We start from the raw sequence: 27,500 nt of genomic DNA, 5'->3' as shown, positions 1-27,500 counted from the left end.
ATTAGAGACTTAGATAATAACAGTCTTACTATTTTAGTTTTATTCACATGCATTTAAATATAAGCATGTGCCATGAAACAGAATAGGACATTTCTCTCCCTAATATACAGCATTTAAGTAATTACACCTAAATGGGAAATGGCCTCATGTCTTGCTTCCACACACAAAAATGAGCACAGAACTTTCCAATGGAGTCTCTCTCAGACTGCAGGAGGGAGGAAGAGAGAGCAAATAGCAGAACTGCAGTTGCAGCTTCAATCTGAGTGGGAAACTGTGCTAGTGGGAAGCTCCTTCCAAGTACAAAAGGAGAGTGCAGAATGAACTTCGGAATCCCTTATGGGAGGGCTTCCTATGGTCCTGGAAGCAGCAGACAACAATCACATAATTTCTCCCTATCCACTTTCTCTGTACCATGAATGATATCATTATATATGTTTAGCATCTTCCTCCTTAGTTGCTTCCCCCTGGCTCCCAATAAAACAGTTGCCAACATTTTAACCTTTTCATGTAGAGGCCTTGCTCCAGCTCCCTGATCATTTTGGTTACTCTTTTACATACTTTGATGCTCTATGGGATGAAAGGTTATATGTGAACCCCTTCTCAGTCATTATATTGGTGGGATACTCAGCCAGCTCTTACGGCTTTTGAATAGAATGAGCTTACTGCCATACTAATCCTCCCCCCCCCCCCTTTTTTTGCATTCCATAAGTTTTGTGTTGACTGAAGTTCTATTGATCTGAAAGGTGCTGCTTTCCTTTTTTAAAAAATATAGATTGTATGGAGATTACTGGAATTATTGTATATGTTCTCTCAGTTCTGTTAATGCAGCTTGGTATGTTCTATTCCTTATCCCAGGGTCTGGTGAGAGTGGTATCCATGGATTAAGAATACACATTATTTATTGTCAAGGGCCAGGGTGGGAACATGTGGCCCTCCAGATATTGGACTCCATCTCCCATAGGCCTCAGCGGGTATAGCTAATGGTCAGGGATGATAGAAGTTAGAGGATACCATCCGTAGGACCACATATTCCCCATAACTGCTCTAGGGTATTTTGGAGTTGACAGATCACTTGTCATTTTTACATTCAATGTTGCTGTGGGTACCAGAAAATATCTATTTCACAGAAGAAAAATGGTTGATGCTTGGAACATGCCCCCCCCAAAAAAAAACCCAGACAGAAAGCAAAGATCCCTATCAAAAAGGAGACCCAGGTTGAAATCTTCACTCATGTATGAAGCTCATAATGTGCTAATCACTATCTGTAAGCTTAAAGGTAAAGGACCCCTGACAGTTAAGTCCTGTCATGAATGACTCTGGGGCTGCGGCGCTCATCTCGCTTTACTGGCTGAGGGAGCTGACGTTTGTCTGCGGACAGTTTTTCCGGGTCATGTGGCAAGCATGACTAAGCCGCTTCTGGCGAAACCAGAACAGGACTCGGAAACACCGTTGACCTTCCCGCCGGAGTGGTACCTATTTATCTACTTGCACTTTGACGTGCTTTCGAACTGCTAGGTTGGCAAGAGCGGGGACCAAGCAACAGGAGCTCACCCCGTCACGGGGATTCGAACCGCCGACCTTCTGATCAGCAAGCCCTAGGCTCAGTGGTTTAGTCCACAGTGCCACCAGCGTCCCAGTGATCTCTAAGCTTAACTCAAAGGGTTATTGCAAGGATAGGATGGTGGTTGTGGGTGGAGACCACTTGGAGCTCCTATGAGAAAAGGTGGGGTATAAATAAATAAATGCATTTTAAAGCGCCAAAATCTGTTGCTAAAACGTGACAAAAAATATTAGAACTTCTGCATGCCGTATCTCTAAAAAGGACCTACCCAGCCATTCAGTAAAACATGATTTCATAAAATGTGATAAATGATAAATTTATTCATAAATGACAAGCTGGTAGTAAATTTTTATAGCATAAACCCATCCTACCAGCTCAACACTCAGACATTTATGCTTTCATTCAGACTGGCATGTTCCAGCTCTTCAATTTTATGTTGTAAACCTATAAAGCCAGTTTCTTATGCAAAGGGCTGGGTGAAGAAAGATAAAAGCATCCTGGTTTTAAATGATAAGGGCATGCATGGCTAGTCCCAAATGCTAGCAACCTTTTAAAACAATAGCAGGAATGTCAAGACTGAGAAGCCTAAGGAAGAAAAATGCTGAATTCAAGTATAACTGGTTTTGTCCTTAATGCCAGCATTTTTAAAGAGCTTGCTCTAAGGCAAAGGCATCCTAAAAAGCTTATCACCTCACATTAACTTTCTGATTGCAGAAGTGATTCTATGGGCACTACAGCATGCACACACAGAGACCTCAAGGAAGAGCAGCAGGAAGATGTAACAAAATTGAGAAAGATGAGGGCTCTACACACAGCAGGTGCAATTTATGTTGATAATATCTAACAGTGGGATCTGCACACATGTAGTGTGGAGTGTTCCCATTCAGGGTTTAGACAGCCATGTCCCATTCCAAGATGCTCAGTTCTATTCAATTCTATTCTATTCTCCTTCTCTCCCGTTTACTGTTCTCCCAACTCCCCACCTCCAGTCACATCATCTACTGAGCATTATATGGCCACTGAGAATGTGTAGCCCTTAATGGGATGGCTTTTTATGGGGGGGGGTGGAGGAGGAGAAGGGTCCCCTTTAAGCTTTTGTACCTCCTTAAAATGTTTGTATTTCTGCAAACCTTGGGGTGCCCCCAAAACCTTCTTGATTGCTCTTTCTGCGCTGATGGCACTATTTTGGCTACAAATGGACTGCCACTTGGAGCAAATGTGGTGTAGTCGTTTGAGTGTTGGACTCAGACTAGACAGGCACAAGTTCAAACCTCCACTCATCCAACGCACATAAAAAAAAATTTTTTTTTGTATATATAAAAATTAGCCAGGGGGCAGGGAGATGTGAACATGTACACCACCTTGAGCTCTTTAGAGTAAAGACAATAAAAACATAATAAAGGAATGAAACAGCATACAGTAAAAGTGTTTTGTATTTTCACATGAGAAATTAAAATTATAGCTCTTAGGGCAATTAATGAGCCCACCATTGGACTAATATAGCGTTAACTAATGTTTTAAAAAATCTAGATGGTCAGATTTGTCATGCATCACACAAAACAGCTCCTTCATTTTCCCCAACCTTCCAATTCAAAGCGACGGTTGTCTTCGAACTCGGGAATTTCTGTTAACTTACCACCCAGGGCTTGTCACAGAAGTTGAAGATTGACTCTAGGGAGTTAACGCTAGGGATGCCAGCATAATGCATCCCGATGATTAAGTTACGGAAGTCTTCATTTTCTGCCATGCCGAACGAGTGTTGCCGAACAAGAACGAAGTCGGGCCTGAATGATCTAAGGAGAATAAGAGAATTTAAATGTTTCTTCCATAAGCTATTTTTCTTATAAATGAAAGTAATACAAACATAAGAGAATGTAAGAGAACAAAGGTTACTATATTTTTTCATATGAAACGTTTTGCACTGAAAGTCAGAGGATTCCCCCCTCCCCATAAACCCAATGTTCTTCTTTCAATGATTTGTGTTACTAAAGCTGTGGTCCTATTCATGCTCACTTGGAAGCAAGCCCACTGAAATCAATGGGAGTTTCTTCTGACTAAGTATGCTTAAGACTAGGGTGCACATCCAAGTGAAGAAGCTCCCGATTCCCCAGCTATACCTGGTCTACCCAAGTGACATCTCTTATAATCTATAGTGATGCAGCTCTGATCTAGCAACTGCATGCTCACTGAAAACCGTATCTTTGATATTTGTTCCTAATATACCATATTACTTAGATAACTAAAGGGAAAAGCCAACACCTGTATGAAAAGAAAAGAACAATCAGAATAATTTTTATTGCCTGGGACACTGGGACAATCACCTGTAGGGCAGCATTTAGTAAAGCACTCTGTACCTATAAACTACAATTATTAAGAAAGAAGCAGAAAACATCTTGGGATTGTTGGAAATAAGTGCCAGGACTGAGGTGATAAGGTATGAGAATTAGGAGCACAAAATATAGGATGTTAGGAGACAACAAATAGATAAAAGGAGGTTGAATGATAGAGCAAGGAGATAGAGATACAAGAAGGCAGGATACCCTATATATAATATGATAGCTTTTCTCAGTGTGCAGGAAGAAACTTATGGCTCTGATCCCTCCTCTTGTTATTCATGGGCAAAGCAACTCTATTGTACTCTATTTCCTAGATCTCAAAAAATTCACATCAGAGTAGTTACATCTGGAATGAGAAACCAGGTGAGTTGGGCAGCTGCCATAAATACTGCACTACTGCTGCCACCTAGAAAAAGACAATGCCAGAAAATGGCAGTTAACCGCATCCCCTATGACCACTATTTGTTTCCTAATTTCAGACATTGCAATTATGGTATGGGATCCCAATCACATGGAATCATCAGCTATACCACAGAAGTGCATGTGAATCAATTCTGAAGCAGAAATCCTTGGGAGTGCAACTGAATTTCAAATAAGCTTTTTTAAAAATAAAAAAATAAAACCTTTTTCACCCATCATTTTTTAGATATGTTCTGCAATATCTTTATAAATCAATACATTGTTCCTCGCTGATTATATTTACAGCTCATGCACAGTTTGGTAATTTAATATAACATTTAAACAGCAGAAATATTTGCTAGCCTTTTGAATTACTATGGGCTTGGTCTAGCTGTATTGCAGGCATAAATAACCCTGATGCAAGGAAAGATCCACATAGGTCATGCCAGAGCTCTAGCTTCCCCATGTCCCATTGCAGCAGAAATGAAAGCACTATTCAGAGCGTTGTTCACAGAGGCTCACATGTCACAGAAATGTAAAGCTGGAAGGGACCCTGAGAACCATCTCCCTGCAATGCAGGAATATGCAGCTGGCCCACATGGGAACTGAACCCACAACCTTGGCATTATCAGCACCATGCTTTAACCAGCTGAACTAACTGCTTCCAATAATACCTTGGCATCATGATATGTATGCTCCAAGCAGGAAAGGGAAGAATAATGGGAAGAATAAGATTCTGGTATGGGGATCCCTCCAGGAGCAGTGAATCATAAAATTGTAGGGTTGGAAGGGTTCCCGAGAGTCTTCTAGTCCAACTCCCTGCAATGAGCCCTTTGTATGTATTAACCACTTGTGCATCACAGCACCATTTGTTATTTGTGGGGTTCCTTCCCTCTCCTATTTATTTCAAAGGAACAGGGGCAACACCTAATAAACCTTTCTTAGTACAGCATAGTAGATGACTTTATTATAATGACAGTTACAGGTAGGTAGCCGTGTTGGTCTGCCATAGTATATATAAGGATCTGGTGACTTCTGTTTCAGTGTATCTGAAGAAGTGTGCATGCACACGAAAGCTCATACCAATAACAAACTTAGTTGGTCTCTAAGGTGCTACTGGAAGGATTTTTTATTATTATTATAATGAATCATCAGTTCTGCAAAGACAGGAAGTTTTGAATAGTATTGGAGGTAAGCTTCCACAAATACTAAATCACCTTTAAAGAAACAAGCAACATGAGTCAAATACCCTAACCAAAAGAATAAACAGTTTCAGAAAATATTTTTATAATTTGAAAAATAAATTTGTCCAAAGCTAATTTCATTGCTATGTCTCATTGCTATTAAGAGTTGTTCTTTTGCTTTACAAGTTACAAAGTGATCAAAACAGTTTGCTAAATCAGTCATAGCTACCGGGTTTGGGGGGGGGGGGGGAGCTTGCTTGCTTGCTTTATTGATTGATTGCCTGCCCCAGGTGAAGCCTCCACTGGGGTGCTATTGAGGCTGCCAGCCTATGTGTGTGTGTAAGCAAATGCATGTGGGTGGGTGAGGGCAAACAGGGTCATTTGACCAAGGTGGAATAAAGCCTAGTTTCGCCTCTGGCTAAATGCTGATCTAATTTAATAATTCCAAAGAACATTGTTGGTTTTAGCAATATGGTAGTTTTCGACTGCTTTAAGTTAATTTCAGTTTTTATGAGGAGGGGAAAGAAAACAACTTACCTAACAACTTTAGTGCCATTTCGGAACGCCTGCATGTCAACAGCATAATTGCCATCAGCATGAGCTATCAAATTGACCTCTGAAAACTGTGCCTGTAAGAAAAGAAAAAAAAAGAACCTCCATAATCAATTGTGTCAGATTAAATTCTTCTTTGCGTATTTAATTAAGCTGTTGCTCTACTTAGGGCTAATGCTCCTATCTCTGTCATCTGAAGGAAGGAAGACTTTGGACATGTGAAACTTCTCCCTTCATTGAGGAGTGTGCCAGAAGAAGTTGCTAGAAGTTGCTACAGGAGTTCTTTTCTTAAGGCACGAGTTAGCAATCCTGTTTAGAATCCTATCCCACTCCTGGAAATATTTTTCAGGTGAAAGCCAGAAACAGTATGTGTCCAGAAAAACACACTATCTTTAAATCTATACAGTTGATCAAATCATTCTGTCTCCAGGGTATCCTGCTATTCTGCCAAACAATAAGAAGAATTTTTACCACATATCAAGTACAAATGTGTGGTTTAAAAATAAGGTGAAATGGTTATTGTACACTTGGGGGGAAAACTCCATACAAACAATTCTGGATTAATAGGAGATCAGTGTTGGCTCCTCTTGAGCACCTTTTATAATATGTTGATATAAGAACTAACTTTCAGGCTGATACAAGTCACTGTACAACTTCAGAAGAAAGTCATGGATCTACCAGCTGTGCAGAGTTTATGTAGCCTGCATTTATACTGGTTTTATATAAAAGTATATGTGTAATTTCACTATAGTCCTGACAGATTTCCAAGTGATTTTCATGTGTTCTTTCTTCAACAAACCGAGTACTGTATTTTAACAACACATGACACAAGTTGTTATTTAAGAAACCACTGGGAGCAATCATCAGGCATTTTGCAGTAAGCTCTGTCTCTCTGTTCCATTGGTACCAAGAGAGGCAGAGTGGAGGTAGCAATGGGCTGACTAGGGGTCAAAACTGAAGCTGAATCCAGACAAAACGTAAGCGCCATGGGTGGGCAGGAGCTGTGTTTGGGAGTTAGTAGAATTTCTTGCTCTCCCCTTGGAGGAGCAGGTGCATAATTTGGGAACCATCATTGTCACTTGAGGCAAGCCAGGTGAACTTGGTGCCTAGGAGCATCTACCCCTGGCTTGGTGAGCATACTATGGCCCCATTTAGATAGGTATAACCTGGCCATAGTTATTTATGGTATGACAACCTCCAAACTGAACTAGTTATGCAATTTATGTGGAGCTGTCCCTGAAGGCAGCAACAAAACTGCAACTAATGCAAAAAACTGCAGCAAGTATGGTGGTGGGAGCAGCAGGCTGTGAGCATATTACTCCCATATTAAAACAGTGAAAATGGTTGCCACTTGTTTTCTGGGCCCAACTCAATGGGCTTACTTTGACATTTAAAGCCCTTAATGGTCTGGCACCCAAACCTCTGAAAGCCCAACTTCCAACTTCTTCCATGTTAGCCTGCTCATGCTCTAAGATTAATAGATGAGGCCCTCCTGGTGGTCCCATCGCAGAATGATGTACATGGTGTGGTGGCCCAGAAAAGGGCCTTTTTAGTGGAGGCTCTTCACATGTGGAATTCCCTACTGAGATGTCCAGCCTCAACACTTTGCAATTAAGGCAGTTGGTTAGAAGTGCCTTTTTCAGGAGATGTTTGAAGGAGAGACCTGAGCATATGAATGGATTAGTTGCTGCTGTTGCTATTAGTCAATTGCTATCCAATGAACTGAGGACCAATTGCTATCCAATGAACCTCAGTGCCAAGGACTTGCCGATCGCATGGTCAGCGGTTTGAATCCCCGCGGCGGGGTGAGCTCCCGTCCTTCGGTCCCAGCTCCTGCCCACTTAGCAGTTCGAAAGCACCCCCAAGTGCAAGTAGATAAATAGGTACTGCTTTATAGCGGGAAGGTAACGGCGTTTCCGTGTCCTGCGCTGGTGCTGGCTCGCCAGAGCAGCTTCGTCATGCTGGCCACGTGACACGGAAGTGTCTTTGGACAGCGCTGGCTCCCGGCCTCTTAAGCGAGATGAGCACGCAACCCCAGAGTCGGACACGACTGGCCCGTACGGGCAGGGGTACCTTTACCTTTTATCCGATGAACTGTTATGAACTGAGTTGTATTTTTTAGGATTGTGCGATTTTATGGATTTTTTAAAATTCTTATTTGATTTTGTTAACCACCCTGTGATCATGCTAAGGATGGTATACAAATCATGTAAATAGATAGATAGATAGATAGATAGATAGATAGATAGATAGATAGATAATAACAAACAGAAATATGGAAAAATAGTGTATGTAAAAATGAAATGAAATTCTTAAATTGATACCTGTTCAACTTTAATGTCATATTCCCCATGGACCTTTTTTCCACGAAAAGATTTGGCCCTGAAAAACAAAATAATTACAATAAATCTGGTGTAAATATAATGGTATGAGTAGAGTTAAGGCATTACTCTTTGGCAAGCTGGGCAATACACTTTTAACATTATTAAAGTTATTGGATGGATTTTAACATCTCATTTAAACTTACCTTATTGGAAAGATTATATTTAAAGCTGATGTTTAAAAAATAAAATTTGTTGTATATTTCATATATGCACACAGTGAAAGATTTACACTTAAAACCAATTAGAATCTACTTTATATATTGGCATATGGACTGTATTCCAATTAGGGTGAAACACTCCCCCTCAGATTCACCTTTTCTTTGTAAACATCCGCTCGATGAGGCAATTATTAAACAACTGATCTCTGGCATGATTCATGTTTCAACAAATGACTTCAGTTTTGAAAATAAACACCAATACCAAACACTAAATTATGCCATCTGGAGTCTAACAAAATGTTAAACAAAACGAGGCCACGAATACATCCAGTGATTTAATTCCACATAAGCATTAAAAGTATAAGTAGAAAAGCATTAAAACCTTTCTGAATGTTTTATTTTTAAAATATGTTTTCTCCCCACTCCAGGATAACTTTATAAGGCATATTCTTGGATTTGCTGATTCAGAGGACTAAACTCTGACTAACTTTTGAAGTGTTCCTTTACTGAGAACTTGGGTCAATTCCAAAGTTAAGTGGCACCTTCAGTGCTTAGAAAAAACATCAACAAGCCTTAATTATTCCCAGCATACTAACTTGGGAGATTTGTAGCAATATTGAAATAGGGTCATATAATGTCTAAATTACATCCATTCATGAAAAAAGGGAATATTAAACATTTGGAAGCTCCTATAAAAACTCGTTTGGTAATGACTGTGATCCCTTGCTTAGTTTACAGCTACTATGCAAGGTAAATCAGCAGTGGCCAAGCCATGCACTTTTAAAAGAGAGCAGCTGCTTGCCAGCTTGAGAAAGGTTAACAAAACAAAGTGCTCCTGATGCAAGTAAATATAGTTTTATGTTTGTTGGAAATAAAAACGAAGAATGCCTTTTCTCTCTTTATGTAGAATTCACTTTCCTACCAGAATGCAATGTACATTAATATCTAATTTGTGCATGCATTTTAGGAAGGAAGGCTCTGGCCTAGGTCTGCAATTTGGAGATCAAGGTATACAGTTTTCTTTGACGCTGACAAAGTTAAGAAGGAAATGTCAGCATCGGCTTGTCATTGAGTAAATGCAACATGATTTTTAATTTAAAATCCTTGGGAAAATTTCAACTTTCCAAATCAAACGTTGCTTGTGAAATGATACATGTGAGAGAGGAATAGTAGACGTTCTGGTGGCGCTTCTCTTTTTTTGCATGATATGGCTTTCAAATGTTCTTGCTTCAGCAGGAGGGCGAGCATACACAAGTCAATACCGTAAGCCTCCACTGGACCAAGAGATGCAGAGAGTCATGTCATATACTTTCTCCACAATATCCATCTCACCACACTCCATGCAAGTTAGAAAGCAGGACAGGCATCATTATGTCTTTTAAAACTATAAAATATGTTTCACAGGTCACCAGCATGGTGCTCTTGAGCAACATGGTACTCTTGAGGACTTCCTTCAATGCTGCAAAGTTACTGTAGCCTCAGCACACTCAGTGCCCCCTTCATCAGAAGATGAAAAGAAGGGTGCTCTCATACACATCAAATCCAGTAAACCAGATGCTCTTGAAATTGCACATTTATTCCACTGGTCCCCCACTCCCAACCATCATATCACAGGGCACATCTTACTCCATGGATCTGGAGGTTTCCAGCAAAAATGGTGCACAAATATGGGTCAGAGACAAAAATTCATATAGATCTTCATGATTTTTACACAGAAGACAGATGGGGACAACTGGATTGCCAGTGGTACATGTGAAAAGGATCTAGGGGTCTTAATAGACCACAAGATTAAAGTGGGTCAACAGTGTGATACTGCAGCAAAAAAAAAAACTAATCTAGGCTGTATCAACAGAAATATAGTGTCTCATCCAAGGGAGTACTGTGTCCAGTTCTGGGCACCACAGTTTAAGAAGGACATTGACAAGCTGGAACGTGTGCAGAGGAGGCAACCACGATAAAAAAGGGTCTGGAAACCAAGCCTTAAGAGGAATCGTTGAGGGAACTGGGTATATTTAGCCTGGAAAAGGGAAGACTGAAAGGAGATATGACAGACATCTTCAAATATCTGGATAATAATAATAACAGCAACAATAATAATAATAATTTATTATTTATACCCCACCCATCTGGCTGGGTTTCCCCAGCCACTCTGGACGGCTTCCAACAAAATATTAAAATACAGTAATCCATCAAACACTAAAAGCTTCCCTAAACAGGGCTGCCTTCAGATGTCTTCTAAAAGTCTGGTAGTTGTTGTTCTCTTTGACATCTGGTGAGAGAGCGTTCCACAGGGCGGGTGCCACTACCGAGAAGGCCCTCTAAGTGGTTCCCTGTAAATTCACTTCTCGCAGTGAGGGAACTGCCAGAAGGCCCTCAGCCCTGGACCTCAGTGTCCAGGTAGAACAATGGAGGTGGAGATGCTCCTTCAGATATACTAGACTGAGGCTGTTTAGGGCTTTAAAGGTCAGCACCAACACATTGAATTGTGCTCAGAAATGTACTGGGAGCCAATGTAGGTCTTTTAAGACCGGTGTTATGTGGTCTCGGCGGCTGCTCCCAGTCACTAGTCTAAAAGCCGCATTCTGGATTAGTTGTAGTTTCCAGGTCACCTTCAAAGGTAGCCCCACAGTAGTCCAAGCGAGAGATAACCAGAGCATGCACCACTCTGGCTAGGCAGTCCGCAGGCAGGTAGGGTCTCAGCCTGCGTACCAGATGAAGCTGGTAATCAGCTGCCCTGGACACAGAATTGACCTGCTCCTCCATGGACAGCTGTGAGTCCAAAATGACTCCCAGGCTGCGCACCTGGTCCTTCAGGGGCACAGTTACCCCATTCCGGACCAAAGAGTCCTCCACACCCACCCGCCTCCTGTCTCCCCAAAACAGTACTTCTGTCTTGTCTTGAATGGCTGTCCCATGGAAGAAGGAGCAAGCTTCCTGCTCCAGAGGCTAAGACCCAAACCAATGGATTCAAGTTACAAGAAAGGAAATTTCAACAGAACTCAGGAAAAACTTTCTGACAGTGAGAGTTGTTTGACAGTGGAACTGACTCTCACGAGAGGTGGGTTGGACTAGATGACCCTCGGGGTTCCTTCCAACTCCACAATTCTATGAAGCTTTTACAATCAAGCAGTATACACATTTTGTGGTGGTGGTGATAGTGGCTATTTTTAAGTCACTGCTGACTGAGGAGGTACAAAAATGTGAGGAAGTGTAACTAACTAAGGAAAAGGCAAAGTTTTTAGGTAAAAATAGTTAAAGTATCAAAGGATTTATTACACAGAGCATGTTTGAGGAGTCTGTGGTCCCGCAGGTGTTGCTGGACTAAAACTCCCATCATTCCTGCTGACTGGAGTTGATGGGAGTTGGGAATACAACAATATCTGGAGGACTACAGATTCCCCATCTCTGATATACCGTATTTTTCGCTCTATAACACGCACCCAACCATAACACGCACATAGTTTTTAGAGGAGGAAAACAAGAAAAAAAGTATTCTAAACGAAACAGCGGATGTATGATTTTTGTGGTTCATGCTGTGGCCACAGACATGTGATCTGACAGTGAGTTTGGGGTAGCCCAATGCAAAAATCCTGAGGATCCATGTGGATCCGTGCTTTATAACCACGCTTTAAGTGGGGAGGGAAGGAAAAGCGGGACAAGGAACACGCGTGGGGTGGGTGAAGAAGGATGTTGTTAATAATGCAGAAGAGGGGTATAAGAGGAGAAGGCTCCTCTCCTCTCCCGCTTTGCTCCTTTAAAGCAAGCAGGCTCTCTGTCCCTCTCTCCTCCACACTCAGTGGCTCTTCTCCCACTTTGCTGTTTCAAAGCGAGCCACGGAGGAGGGAAGGAAGGGGAACCATGGATCCTCTGCTCACGACTGCAGCAGATCCCCCGCCATCCGTAGGCATTCGCTCCATAACACGCACAGACATTTCCCCTTACTTTCTAGGAGGAAAAAAGTGAGTGTTATGGTGCAAAAAATACGGTATATAAAAAAGTGGAGTTGCTATGCCAAACTATTTTCCTAATTATAAACTTAAGTAAACCATTCTAGATGTCACTTCTGAACAATTAAAGGTGAATATTGATAAAATGTGGAAAGTTATCCATTTTTGAATGTAAATAAATGTGGCACATTCTGCTATTCTTTTCAGTTTTTTTCTTTTTTATTCTCCCCCCCCCCCATGTTTTTCTTTTCAGTTTGCAAAGCAGGACCATCCTAGTACTCTTTCTGTAGCTACTGGAAACACCTTTTGTCATCAATTCTCTACCAGGAAACACAATTGTTTTAAGAGGCCCGGCAGTGTAGTGTTCAGTCAAGGCGAATTAGTTACACAGTATAAAAACAGCTCGCTTAAGGGAAGACATGTCACCACTGAGAAAATTGAGGCTAGTCTTCCAAATGATTCAACTTTGTGGTTTGATTCATCATGGAACCCCACAGTAAAACCTCAGGGTAACACCACATTATTTTGTCTGTTTCCTTAACCAATATTTCCTCATTCTGACTTGAAAGTCAGTCATTCTTTCACAGGGTAGTAAACTTCAACCTACCCCCACATTTTCAGATTACTTTCAGCACCTATTTTGAACTACAGAAATGCTTCCCCCAATTGCAACTACCACATTTGCCCAAACCTTTCTGTTGCCCTTTGCCACCTGCACCCAGGCTTTCTTTCTGCCTCATTTAACTGTGGCGTACCTCTGTGACCAGTTAGCAAGATACCTGCTGAAATGAAGGCATACACATGGAAACATGATATTGGAACGGGTGAATCTTTCCACTAAGAGTAAATGCTTTAGTTTGCCCCAAACCTTGGATTGATGGAGGAGACTGAAAAGAGTGAGTTTGTGTCTTTTAGATTAAAGCTGGTTGCTTACTTGATAATAATTCTAGACTACTTCTGAGAATGTAGGTCAAGGGCATGGTGGCTGTTTCAGCAGCATAGAAGTGATGTATCTCCATCCCTTGGTTGGAGTTAAAGTAGTTTATAGGATTGCTCTGTCATCCTGGAATCCTGCACTCACTTTAGGTAAAGGTAAAGGTACCCCTGCCCGTACGGGCCAGTCATGTCCGACTCTAGGGTTGCGCGCTCATCTCGCTCAAGAGGCCGGGAGCCGGTGCCGTCCGAAGACACTTCCGGGTCACGTGGCGAGCCAGCACCAGCGCTGCACACGGAAACGCCGTTTACCGGTACCTATTTATCTACTTGCACTCAGGAGTGCTTTCAAACTGCTAGGTGGGCAGGAGCTGGGACCGAACGACGGGAGCTCACCCCGCCGCGGGGATTCGAACCGCCAACCTTACGATCAGCAAGTCCTAGGTGCAGAGGTTTTACCCACAGCGCCACCTGCGTCCCCCTAGCACTCACTTTACCTGGAAGAAAATTCCACTTAACTAAACAGGACTTACTGCTGAGTAGAAGAACACAGGACTGCATTTTTACAGTTGTCAAAAATATATAGGAGGACCTAACAGCAGAAGCATCAACATTATTTGATTGATTACTTTATTTATATACTGCTTAATATATTAAAAATATATCTAAGTGGTGTACAGAAAACTGAAAAACAAAATATTACAAAAATACACAGTTACAAATAAAAATGTACTATTAATATAAGGATAAAGGTAAAGGGACCCTTGACCATTAGGTCCAGTTGTGGCCGACTCTGGGGTTGCGGCGCTCATCTCGCTTTATTGGCCGAGGGAGCCAACGTACAGCTTCCGGGTCATGTGGCCAGCATGGCTAAGCCGCTTCTGGTGAACCAGAGCAGTGCATGGAAATGCTGTTTACCTTCCCGCCGGAGAAGTAGACCTATTTATCTACTTGCACTTTGACATGCTTTCAAACTGCTAGGTTGGCAGGAGCAGGGACTGAAAAACGGGAGCTCACCCCGTCACGGGGATTCGAACCACCGACCTTCTGATCGGCAAGTCCTAGACTCTGTGGTTTAACCCACAGCACCACCCGCGTCCCTCAATATAAAGGTACTAATATACAAAAATCAATATCAATTCATTTTCCTTCAGGCACACCTTCCTCTCAGCCTCTGAGTTCTCACTCAGGGTCCAAGCAAACTCTCAGCTCACCCACAAAAGTCTCACAAAGAGAAGAGCTCCTGGAAACAGGGGCTCTCACTCTAGACATGCTTTTTATGGGCAGGGCCAAGGTGGATGGTACTTCCTCCGGCCGCCCACAGCTGTGTCCCATTCAGCTGCACTCTCCACACCCAGTTCAGGGTGTATTTCACTTCAAAATACCTTTATTTGCTAGCGAATGCAAAGCAGAAAGAGGATCAATTTAGTGCCTCTTTTAGATGAGTCTGGCTGCAGAAACTATTTTGGAATTATAACCTATAGTTTGTAAAAGTACAAATGGTACTTTTTCTGACTCTGAGCCACTTGTTTTTTGCTATACGGGATAGTGCATGTCACAATATTTCGCCCAAGGATATTTTAGTTCACTGAAGAAAGTGCTATTTTTGCAACGTAACATAGGGTACGTTCTAGTTAGTCACTTTAAAATACTATTTCATTGGGATATATTTAAGCATGTACTTAATAATCTTGTTGAAATAAATGAGGCTTAAGTGTGTTAGATCATAGCATTGCTTCTCTCCTGCTAATGTCTCAAATCCGTTCTTCTCAATTACTACCAGCACATTAATACTGCACACTGTTTATAGTTACACTTTCCCTAAACAAGGTGTAGAACAATTCTTCTATGGCACATATGCAGTATGTTACACAGTTAAAGTCTGAGATCAGGTTACTGCTACATTCAGATGTACCTAAAAGTCCCAAGAAAGGTTTGTCCAGATGCCAGATATAAACTCATTAACATTACTTATACCTTGGTATAAACTAAGCAGAGTTGAAACTCATACTAGCAGCTTGTGGGTGGAGAAAAGGAAGAGGTAGCCTTGGTGGAATCAAAAGATTTTATCTACAGGAATGTACAGTATTTAACTGCATCTACAACTATTTTCCAACACATTTGGCCTTGTGAATACCACTGCTGCAATGATATCCCTTAATGGCTAAATTTTTTTTTTAAAAAAACGCCACCACAATTAATGTAAATCTATGTCAGCAATAAATAATTTGGGGGACTCAGCATAACAAAGTCTTCAGGCACAGTAAAGTTATACATGTTAAGGCATTATATTGTACTTTTATGGAATAGGATTAATTTCTCTTTAAATATTGGCAGCTAGCCAGAACCACAAAGCATTGCCTTGTTAATGAACCAGATCTAAGTGCTTGTCAGACTGATTCTTGAAAATAAATTAAACCAAGTGGCAAAGCTATTCTAATGAGATCTAGAGGATCATTTACAATAAACTAGTGGGTTGTAGCACCCAACCAATTGTAATGATTAGTAGCTACTGGCTGTTGACTCTAGACAGATTTGTTGGGTCTCTCTTGTAAGAGAAAATACAGGATACAAACTCTATAAAAAAAAAAACTTTTTTAAAATGGCAATTGACAAAGCACAGCTCCAATGCCCACATCATTTCAGTGGGACTTCCATGGAATTAACACAAATCAAATTATCTATGATAACATTCCATTCTTCTGCTCACAGAATAAGAACATGTCATCATTCTGTTACCATAATATTTCTGAGTTTTCTAAGTACCATAACTGGAAATAATTCATATTTACCAGCTCAGTGTATTGAATGACATGGATCACATGTTAAATATTTTCAAGAAGTGCATACATTTCAAATTTCTTATTGCCTCCTGCAGAATGTTCAAGATTTTGTGCCATGCACTAAAACTTTTAGTATAGATTCTAACTTTTAAAAATTGATACTTAGCCTGTGTTTCACATTGTATTTTTTTTTTATTTTTTTTAAAGGCACACTATGCTCTTCTCAGCTCTCGGTATTTCACTACTGTCTTCAAAATTCTTCTCTGTGGCATTTTCAAAAAAACCACCCAATTAGAAGCACCTGGCTACCCATTTCTGCTGCCCTCTTGTGTAGAAAAAAGTGGATTCCAAAATATTCTGATACTACCGGGGAAAGAAACAATTTATGGTGTTATGGTGTTACATAATCATTTAGCAATGTAATGTTCACTAGAGTTCAAGAAACCCAAACTATTGTTAACGATTCCAGCACAGCTTCACAAGTGCAATCCTATGCATGTCTACTCATAACCGTGGTTGTTAAATATATTGCTCGTCCTCCGCCAGGAGGTCCCAGGGTGGGTTACAACTTACACCAACTTATAGTTCAGTATTAAAAACAGTTAAAACAGATTAGTCACAGGAATAGGGTGGGTCAATATGTATAGGACTTCAACCCTGGAGACATTACAGAATAGATCAAATGTAAAGTTAAATGCTTTTTTTCAGTAAAACTTAAGTAAGGACTTAGCCACATTTACCTTTTGCCCGGCTCTTTCCAGGCACAAGTATGCACTTTAACACTCCATATCCAAGCCTTGTAGGTTTTTGTATGTCTGTCTGTTTTTTGCCCTGAGCAAAAACCCACTCTTAAAAGCTGAATCAGAGGAAACGTCAATTTGGGTTTTCCACAGCTGTTAACAGTAATTTGCATCAGTGGTGTCAGAATATTTTGGGATGAAACATCCATGTAAATGTTATGTATGTTACTTAAGGTTTTTTAAAAAATAAAAATCTTGAATATTATTAAATATTTTTCCTAAGTAACAAATGTTCTACAGACTATGTCTCTAGCTTCACAGTGTCTGGTCAGCAAAGCACTTGGGAGCAAGCCCTGATTTTTCAAGAGGCACTAATAATAATGATAATGATGATGATGATGAAATAATAATAATAATAATAATAATAATAATAATAATAATAATATTTATACCCCACCCATCTGGCTGGGTTTCCCCAGCCACTCTGGGTGGCTTACTGCATATATAAAGCATAGCAAAATATCAAACATTAAAAACTTCATGATACAGGGCTGCCTTTAGGAACGGAATCCTGGTCCAGCTTTCCCAAGCCCCATTTATGAGGGCTATCCAATCCAGTCCATTCTGCTCCTAAGCACTGGTTTGAAACTTCTGCTGCATTATCTGGATCAGAAGAAAAGGAGAGATAAGCCACAAAGGGGCATTATTTTTACTCACATGAAAGCAAAATTGCAAGTGGAGCTTATGGGTCTTTGTGAGGTCAAGGGAAGAATCCTCCATTAAGAGCAATATCTACTTGTGGGGGCTTCCTCTGCAATTTACAGGGTTCTTAATCATAGGGGAAAGGGAGTCTTCCTAAGCAGAGGAGGCTGTCTGCTTCAGAACTTTGCCCTCAAACTGGGGAAGTTGTAGACTGGGTAAAACTTATGTACTGGAGGAGGTGGGGCAGAGCAGAGTGCCTGTGCATGTTTACTTATATGTGAAGAAAAAGCAGGGACTGAACTGGGCTACAAAATTTACATATTGATATAGGACGTCCCTATTTTCATCGGAGAAATGTTGGCGGCATGACATTTTATCAATGGGATAAAAATGAGCGAAGAAGTCGAGCAGAACCATGCAACGCATACCGCGTTGCTTTGAAGACAACTTCTGATACTAAAATGCACAATGAATTATTCTGTGCATATCTACACGATTTATTGTAAAAGCATTAAAATAATGATAATGTCCCTATGCCTCCCAATCCAACTTTTCAGGGACAAAATTTTTTTCATATGTGTGTGCAATTCTGCCATTTATGTCTATATATATATGCCAACAATTATTTTGAAAATGCTGCTAATCCCCACCCACAAGTAGCCCATGCTAAGGCCCATGCTAACAATTCAGATAATCCACTGACCTAATATAAAATTCAAAAGCAACAACAGTCGTATTTATTGAAGTCTGTAATAGTAAAGTTAAAATACAGCAGATTGTGATTAGCCACTGCCACCTGCTGGTTATTTATTTTTTACAAGTACTGTATGTAGTCTTCATTGCAAAATTGATTCTCAAAATCATCACCAAATACCTTTCAGAGAAAACAATTAATACATGTTGGGTAACACATGGGCTGCCACTCTGCAATTTTATTAACACCCCCCCCCCTAAATCTTAAAGAATTGCCAGAACAGTCCTGATTATTCTACTACCTCTAGTATAATTCCCTCTAATCCTAAATACATTTGGTGTAAAAACAGTCCCGTTTGCAAGGGAAGGGGAGCGGAAGGCCAGGGGAGACTGCTTACACCTTTCATTGCACAACTGCCTTGCAAAGTAGGCCAGTCACATTCCAAACTACCCAGTAATCACTACCACCACCTCCTCTTACTACCTACATCCCAAGGCAGGACAGAATTCTGGGCCTCTCAAGCAAATAGTCACAGCCACAGTTTGACTCTGAGCTTCACCCTCCCCAGGGTCAAAGGAACTTAATTTTTTTCTGCCAATGTCCCTCTCAGTTTATAAGGGGAGCAGAGCCACACCGAGCTCCTTGTCTCTCCCAGAGCAGCCTGCTTTTCTCCTATACAGTGGTACCTCGGGTTACAGACACTTCAGGTTGCATACACTTCAGGTTACAGACTCCGCTAACTCAGAAATAGTACCTCGTGTTAAGAACTTTGCTTCAGGTTGAGAACAGAAATCGTGCTCTGGCGGCGCGGCAGCAGCAGGAGGCCCCATTAGCTAAAGTGGTGCTTCAGGTTAAGAACAGTTTCAGGTTAAGAACAGACCTCCAGAATGAATTAAGTTCTTAACCTGAGGTACCACTGTACTTCTGTAGTATGAACGAAGCAGCTTAGGTTCATCAGAAAAAACAAAAAACAGAACTTCAGGGGGTGGGGGAATTGGCAAAAGTCAACCCATACCCCACCCTCTTAAAGTTTCATAACTTACCATTAGTTTCAAAATGGGGTTGCAGTGGGCACACAGAACGAATTGTGTGCTAGCCTACTTGACAGTATTTCACAGTTTGGAGAGGCATAATAATTGTAAGTTAAGAAAGAAGCCTAATAGGATAAAACAATAAAATGGAAATGGTCTTATTTAGGCTGAAGCTTGTTTCATGTGGTCATGTTGTGCGGATGCCTGATAATCGTCTTCCAAAGCAACTACTCTATTCCCAACTTAAAAATGAAAAGCGTAGTGCTGGTGGTCAACAAAAGATGTTTAAAGACGCTCTCAAGGCAAATCTAAAAAAATGTAGTATAAACACTGACAACTGGGAAACACTGGCCTGTAAGCGCTCCAGTTGTAGAACAGCTTTTACAAAAGGTGTCATGGGCTTTGAAGACACTCGAACTCAGGACGCAAGGGAGAAACATGCTAAGAGGAAGGCACTCTTGGCAAATCCACACTGTGATCAACTCTCACCCAGAAACCAATGTCCCCACTGTGGAAGGATGTGTGGATCCAGAATTGTGCTCCACGGTCACTTACGGACTCATTGTTAAACCGTGTTTATGGAAGACAATCTTACTCAACTACGAGTAATCGCCAAAGAAGAAGAATGTGTGCCAGTATGGTCTTCTGATATAATCAATGTTTCAAGCACATTTAGAAGTATTGACATAGATATTAACAGCCTTAACTTTGCAAGAATGGGGCAGGGGATTGAATTCATGTACAGTCATGCCTCTGTTTAAATATGCTTCAGGTTGAGCATTTTCAAGTTAAGCTCCGCGGCGACCCAGAAGTAACGGAGAGCGTTACTTCCAGGTTTCGCAGCTCGTGCATGTGCAGATGCTCAAACTGACGTCACGTGCATGCATGGAAGCAGTGAAACGCGAACCGCGCACGCGCAGTCGTGTGTTATGTTCTACTCAGGATGCGAACGGGGCTCTGGAATGGATCCCATTCGCATCCAGAGGTACCACTTTAGTAGAGCAGCGAAGGAAGTTATGGAGAGGATTACCAAAGAGGTGGTGAAATTTTTGCTATTTCTTTAGAAACCCAGGCATATGATATCATGTCCAGCTTTTTAGTTTTTGTATTTTCTAAAAGTGGGGGTCATGTTTGATCATAAGATTTTAGAAATATTGTAAAAACACACACTGCAAGTTCAGGAACTGAAGCTCATTCAATATAAAAAGCTGAAGCCAATGATTTATATCAATTCAAATCTCACAATATTGAGAGAGAGACCCTACCTTCCAACCCATGTTGTGAACTATTTAGGGCTTTGAAAACAGCCACTGAATTTTCTTGTCACCATAGTGAAAATGACCTTTATGCAATTTAATGGTTCTATCTTTCATTCAATAGCAACCATATTCTTAATTAGAAAGAACTCATGATAGGAGGCTATCTAGGAACCCACAGTGTGACTTTTTTCTTTAAAAAATATATAACAGGCTGAACATCAAGGACAGGTATTGTGAAAGGTGAGCGAAATTTAAATGGCAGCAGATAAAAAGGATTTAAAATACTCCCAATTAAGTTCAATAGATACGACATAAAAGAGCTGCTCTGTCTGAAAGCCACATTAACACACTTCATAAGTGATATCTATCCTATTTCTCAGTATTCTTACTGCCTGGGTCTCTGTCTAGCTTTCACATTCAAACTGAATAAAGGGCAAGTTATTTAAGAGACAAGCTGACATAGTGGCAGAAACAAGAACATTTTATCCAGCATATACTTCCCCAAATGAAATGCAGAAAAGTGCTTTACAATAAAATTATAGCCATGCCTACACATAAGTAAGTCTTATTTAATTCAATAGGCCTGACTCCCAGGTACGTAAGTAGCCAGGATTGCAGTCCTAATATCTAAACCTTAGAAGGTAGGGTAGTTTAACATGCTCTCAAGCAATCATACTGTTGCTTAGTGAAAAAACAGGCATTATGAACAAGGGTGTCAGTCTTGATGAAATGCATGGTTAGAGAAGTAATAATCACCGAGCTTTATTTGTATCTGTTTAATTGATTTCATAAGCACATTGTTGCAGAAAAGTATTTCTAAACTGATATAGATACATCACCTAAACAAAAAACTTAAAAATACAGCCTACTGTGATTTCTGAGTCTCCTTTTGAAAGAGGCTATTTTTAAATCCTACTACAGATGTCAAACTTGCACAGTTCAAACCCACCTGGATGTTTGCCTTACATCTTCAAAAGTGTATTTGATGATCCAACCATTTTAGCTGAGGCTGTAGAAGCTCTGGATAGCTCCCTTGTTCCTTAATCATACAACACTACACAGTAATAACCCTCAGAGCCAGAATATTTTGATTTGTTAACGGAACTCAACCATGAAGGAGGGGGAAATCAATTACAGAAGCAATGACTATGGTGTGTCTGTTCACACAAGGCACGAACTGTACAAGCTCACTGATATCCTTCTATAGGGCTCTGTAGACAGTCAAGAGGGTAACAAAAAACACAATCAAGAAAAACTAGAGAGGGGTTAGACACCACAAATATTTATTTCCAGCAATGTAAATATCAACATTCCAAAGGAGTTGAAGTAGTATGAAAACAGCAACATTCACTTCTGGTTTTGATGTTTATACGATCAATAATTCTCTCAAAGTACCAAACAAAGGGCAATAATTTATGCTCATAAAGGCATAAACATACTAGCATGTAATATTTTTATCACTCATGCTGCTATTCTTAGGTGATAAAAATTTTACTGCCCAGAATCCAGAATGAAATTGAGATATTGAGTGCCTCAAGAAACAGAACTGAGACAAAACTACAGGACAGATCATGAACTGGGTGATTGCAGAGAGCCTAGTATCAATCACAATTATTCGGGTTTTGTTTTTAAACTTAGCCTAGTTATATTTTATTTTATTTAAAAAAACCTCAACTTTATCAGTATAGGTTCAAATTAATCTGTAAAAAACCCGAACAACTTAGAAATTGTTTCCAGACCAATCCAGCCCAGCATAAACCCTAACCAAACCAAGACTGTAAGTCAAATTCTTTTATGAAAAGACAAGATACAAAGTGCTGCAAAGGTCAAGCTCTAACTCCTCTGCTGGAGCATAAAGATAACGGTGTTTTCTGGAAACACCCCAGCGCTAGCCAGAGTCATACAACTCTCTGAGTCATATTTAAGCTAAGCTGCTTTGATGGTCATGACCTTTCTACAACACACATTCAGTAGGTTCCTTAGGAAGTTTTTAAAAGAATAAAAATAGAAGACTACATTTTGATTTTATGAGATATAAATACAACCCTCAAGGATTTGCTGTTAATATAGCTAACATGGAAAAAAGCACTTTGGAATAACTTGTCTTTTTAGTCCACCATTTGTCTGTTCAGTTCATAACTAAGAAGGCCCCTCTCCCCCCACAGTTTGCCCCCATCCCCTATCCTCTCATAGCCCCAACCCCAGGCATTCCCTCTGTTGCTGCCACCACCAAAGGCTCTACTGCTTTATCATATTTACAGCACTGTTGAGTGTTAATTAATCAGTAGTGCCTTTTTGTTAGCTGTAACACACTGCCCAATTTATTAGAATAATTATTCACAGAGCCGTATTTTAATTGCATATTACGAATCTTTGTATTTTAATGTTTCATTTGCTTTATCAAATATTTTGATGATAGATGTTTAAATTTTAATGCTACTGTAATTGGTTTTTATACTTAGCACATATTTTTTGCATTAAGTGGTATAATAATAATAATGATAGCAAAATTCTCTTTCACATGTCCATGTCATGCAAACTCTAAAACTGTATTATTAGCTCTGTCATTTATGGCTGTTTCTTTCTCTCTTCCAGAATTCAATGAGAGAGAACACTGCATTACACTGATGCTGGCAAACTAAAGAGAAGTGGTGGCCAGAACAAGCTTTATTTTACCATAAATATGGATCATATAAAATGCACCACCAGAGGAGGGGGAAAGGAACACACAAAATCTAAAGCAGCATTTTATGTCTTCTCAACAGGAGGCTGGGAAGTCAGTGTTCTGAGTCACAGAAAATTGTTGTTCATTGCCAGCAAATGACAGGTCACGTGTAAATCACAAAGCATCTGTAGTCTTATTGATTAATGCCTTTCATCTGTGTCTAATGTCTATGTTTAAAGGGGAAATGGGTTGCAGCAGCCTATGAAGGTAATTTCCTTTATAAAAAAGCATATGTTAGGTCAGATATGCTGGTGTCAACTGAGTGTTCTTTAAGTATTCAGACAATTACAAACCTCTATTTTAGATTTTTGTGAAAACTGTTTTTGAAGATGAACTCCTAAAGAAATATTGAAAAATCCACTTCGTTCATGGATAGTCTGAAGTTAAAAACTCCCAAACCACTTAATGTATCTTCCTCTTTATCAATGTATTGACGTTTTATTTTTGTAACAATGGATTTGGAACAAACATGAATGCTTTTGAAGTTCTAAGGTCTGTAATACATCTATCACATTTTCCAAAAACTGGTATGCATACAAGTATTTTGTAAATCTGTTTAAGAAATAAAGATCATATCCCTTTCCCAGTTATGCTGAAGAAGTGTGAGAACAATTGCATTAATGATTAAAACCATTACATCATTTAATGTAGAGTTGTACCATTCTGGTCAACCCAAAATAATCTATTTGGGGATAGCAATTTAGCAGCTCCAAGAAATGAATAAATTTAAATAGATTCATGGGGAATTAATACAGGAATGTCAAGTTTGGAATAAATAATCTCACTGGAATAAGTCTTTCCTGTGATAAACAACCTTCTGGAGATAGGTTTGTGTTTGTGAGAGGATAGTAAACAGGTAGGCTGTCTACAACGCAGTTAAGGTCAAATACCATGGGTAGGAACTATTAGCACTTTTTTATTGAATAGAGTTATTGCAACATTTACTGCACAGAATGATAATCAATTTAAAATTGAAGCATATGATTTATAATCAATTTAAAGGTACTCTTTAGATTTTGAGATATCACTAAAAAAAATCACTGGTACATGGTTCAATCCCTAAGAGAGTGAGAGATATTCTAAATCTCAAGACTGGCTTTGTCCTGATGTAAACAGCTGTTCTGGAAAGAATGGAAAGAAGTGGCTAGTCTCCTGTCCTCACACTCTCTGGCTTCTTCTAGCACCAGACATGAGATTGAATACTTAGCTGCCTCCTTCATGGCTCCTCTGGTGTCATTCTCTTTGAAAATGTTGTTGCTTATACTGGAAAAGGGGCTAAGGCTAAAGATCCTGAGCAGAAATGTCTTATTCATTTATATGTGGAATCCAAGATTGTTCTGGACAAGCAGGAGAGAGAGAGAGAGAGAGAGAGAGAGAGAGAGAGAGAGAGAATTATCTCTGTAAGCAGTTTAGCTATTTAACAAAACAAGTCATGTCTTCCAATAAAAGCACAACTGGAACATCTGTCCTTGCCTCTATCGGCTGGCCAAGGAAGCCTTCTCTAGAGTAAGTATCTGTACCAGTATGAAAATAATCAGCGGGACCATGAATAGTGCAATCCTATACAAGGCTATTCAACAGCAAGTCTCATTGTTTCCAATAGGGCTCACTTCTAGGTAGGGATAGAAGTATCTATCGATTTGGCACCCCCCGTTTTTCAGTTTTCCAATCTTAAATTCACTTCACATTTCTGAAGCAATTTGCAGTTTCATTTTTTTAAAAATCCTCACAAAGTGAGTGAATATTCACATTTCAGTGTGAATTTATCCTAATAAACCTATTTTGTAAGTAACTTTTGACTAATGTACACCTGTTCCTAATATAAAGCATTTTTGTATGCTATTTTCACTAATATATTAATATTTAAGTACAGCTTCCCCTGAAATACGCATTATTGTAAACAGTGGTTGGTTGGAGAACTGCTTGGCAAAATCTGAAGGAGTGTGATTTGCAAACAATGCCTGTATTTCAGTTCCTGTATTGCTTTGGAAACTGAAAATTTGATAGATTTACCTTTTATTCAGTTGATATCATGGGTAGGAAACCTAAGGCCTGGGGGCCGGATCCGGCCCAATCACCTTCGAAATCCGGCCCGTGGACGGTCCGGGAATCAGCGTGTTTTTACATGAGTAGAATGTGTGCTTTTATTTAAAATGCATCTCTATGTTATTTGTGGGGCATAGGAATTCATTCACTTTTTTCCTTCAGAATATAGTCCAGCCCCCCACAAGGTCTGAGGGACAGTGGACCAGCCCCTGCTGAAAAAGTTTGCTCCTATGTATGCTCCTCACCTGAGATATCACAACTCAACATATGAGTGCTAACAACAGTCATCACTGCAGGTCCTACTGACTGCAGCATAAAATGCACCGGTATAAGCCACCTTAAGAGAGGTACGAATTCTAGCAGCTCTGATTTGATGAGGCAGCAGGGATAGATAATTTTCAGAATGATCCAACAGTCCTAAATATTATTTTTGTTGTTGTATGAGTCTTAATTTGAGGTCCAAGGACACCCTTGTTATAGAACTTAACACAGTCCTTACATTAGAGTCACTGAGTTAGGTTTTTCCTTGATGCAAGGGTTTTGAATTGTCATGTTAGTTACTGTAAAGTAGGTAAGAGCCACTGTGGAGAAACAACTTTGTGTTCATTTGGCATCTTCTGTTTTTAGTGTGGGGTGTCTGGTGGGGAATTGGTGCAGTTGGAAAATCTGTGGGTTTTTAAAAATCCTGCTTTAGCTGTTTCAGTATCACATAGGACAGGGGTAGGCAACCTAAGGTCTGTGGGCCAGATGCAGCCCAATCACCTTCTCAATCTGGCCTATGGACGGTCTAGGAATCAGCGTGTTTTTACATGAGTAGAATGTGTCCTTTTATTTAAAATGCATTTCTGGGTTATTTGTGGGGCCTGCTTGGTGTTTTTACATGAGTAGAATGTGCGCTTTTATTTAAAATGCATCTCTGGGTTATTTGTGGGCATAGGAATTTGTTCATTCCCCCCCCCCACCAAAAAAAAAAATAGTCTGGCCCCCCACAAGGTCTGAGGGATGGTGGACCGGCCCACGGATGAAAAAGGTTGCTGACCCCTGACCTAGGAACTCTGGAGTCCTCTAGCTCTCTTCTCTCCTAGGGCTGCTGCTCATCACTCCCTTGCTGACAGTGAAGGGGAAAGTTCTTTGTAGCTCCATGGAGACAGCACTATAGCTTTCTCTCCGCACAGCAAGCCATTATCACTATGCATTCCTGGTGGCTAGGGACAAAATTAAGGGCTTCTTACTGGATCTGCCCATTAATCACCTCTGATTTCCCCCATCAACCAACGTATTCCACTATGCCCAAGGGAAGGCAATCCCACCACTTAGCATAACAAAAAGCAATTACAATATAATCTAATCCCATATTACATTCATTTATACTATTTGCATTCATTTATACTATTTAGCTCTTTATATGACAGGTGCAAAAGCAAAGAAAATTCTACACTTGCAATGCTAACAAATACACATATAGATAGGAATAGATTAAAACTGATTTGCGGCAAAATCTTACGAGCTACTGCACCAGCAAACAAGCATTTCGCCTGCAAAGCAGCTTCAGCAACTCAGCATCATAACCTTCAGGATTTATCTGCAACAGTGTTTTAGCAGAATAGTTGAGCTCTTTTACAAGAGCAACAAATCTTCATTTGCTTCCCTGTGACTAGGGTGACAGTTGAAGCGTGGCATCACACACCACCATCTTCTGGCTTCCACATGCAGTGCTCCCACGGCCATTGGGAGGCACAGCTGCCTCTCCCATCAGATGGGAAATTTCAAATTGGTCCATCTCAAATAAGCCAATCACGGACAGGCCTGTAGGTAGTGCTTCAGGAGGGGGGGGGGGTTGACTGGGACTCGATGGAGTTTTCACTCAGGTTTGCTCCCCAGCCATTTAAACTGGCTCACCTCCTCACCCCACAACACAGTTACCTCAGGATTTTCCTCCCTCCCTTATCATTTCTTCCTGCTTTGTCATGTTATTTACTTTACCTGGCGAGGAATCGCTTTGGTTGCCCCATTTGGGACTAGGTAGGAATTTTGCCCTCTGGCTAATTGGGACCATCTGGGCTTTT

The 27,500-nt window shown here is 40.4% G+C and overlaps 1 protein-coding gene across 1 annotated transcript in view; it reads right to left on the bottom strand.

Moving 5' to 3' along the window:
• The window catches only part of SYN2 (synapsin II), a 147,748-nt gene that overhangs the window by 73,723 nt on the left and 46,525 nt on the right, over positions 1-27,500 (bottom strand). The window contains exons 2-4 of the mRNA XM_081848235.1: positions 8,357-8,414; positions 6,018-6,109; positions 3,198-3,354 (exon numbers count right to left, since the gene is read on the bottom strand). Of these exons, the coding sequence (XP_081704361.1) occupies positions 3,198-3,354; positions 6,018-6,109; positions 8,357-8,414 (307 nt within the window). The remainder of the gene's footprint in view (positions 1-3,197; positions 3,355-6,017; positions 6,110-8,356; positions 8,415-27,500) is intronic.

Source organism: Podarcis erhardii (assembly GCF_964252035.2).
Source record: "Podarcis erhardii genome assembly, chromosome: 2".
NCBI lineage: Eukaryota > Metazoa > Chordata > Lepidosauria > Squamata > Lacertidae > Podarcis > Podarcis erhardii.
Note: the sequence above shows the minus strand (reverse complement) of the source record. Positions and strands in the feature narration are given on the sequence as shown.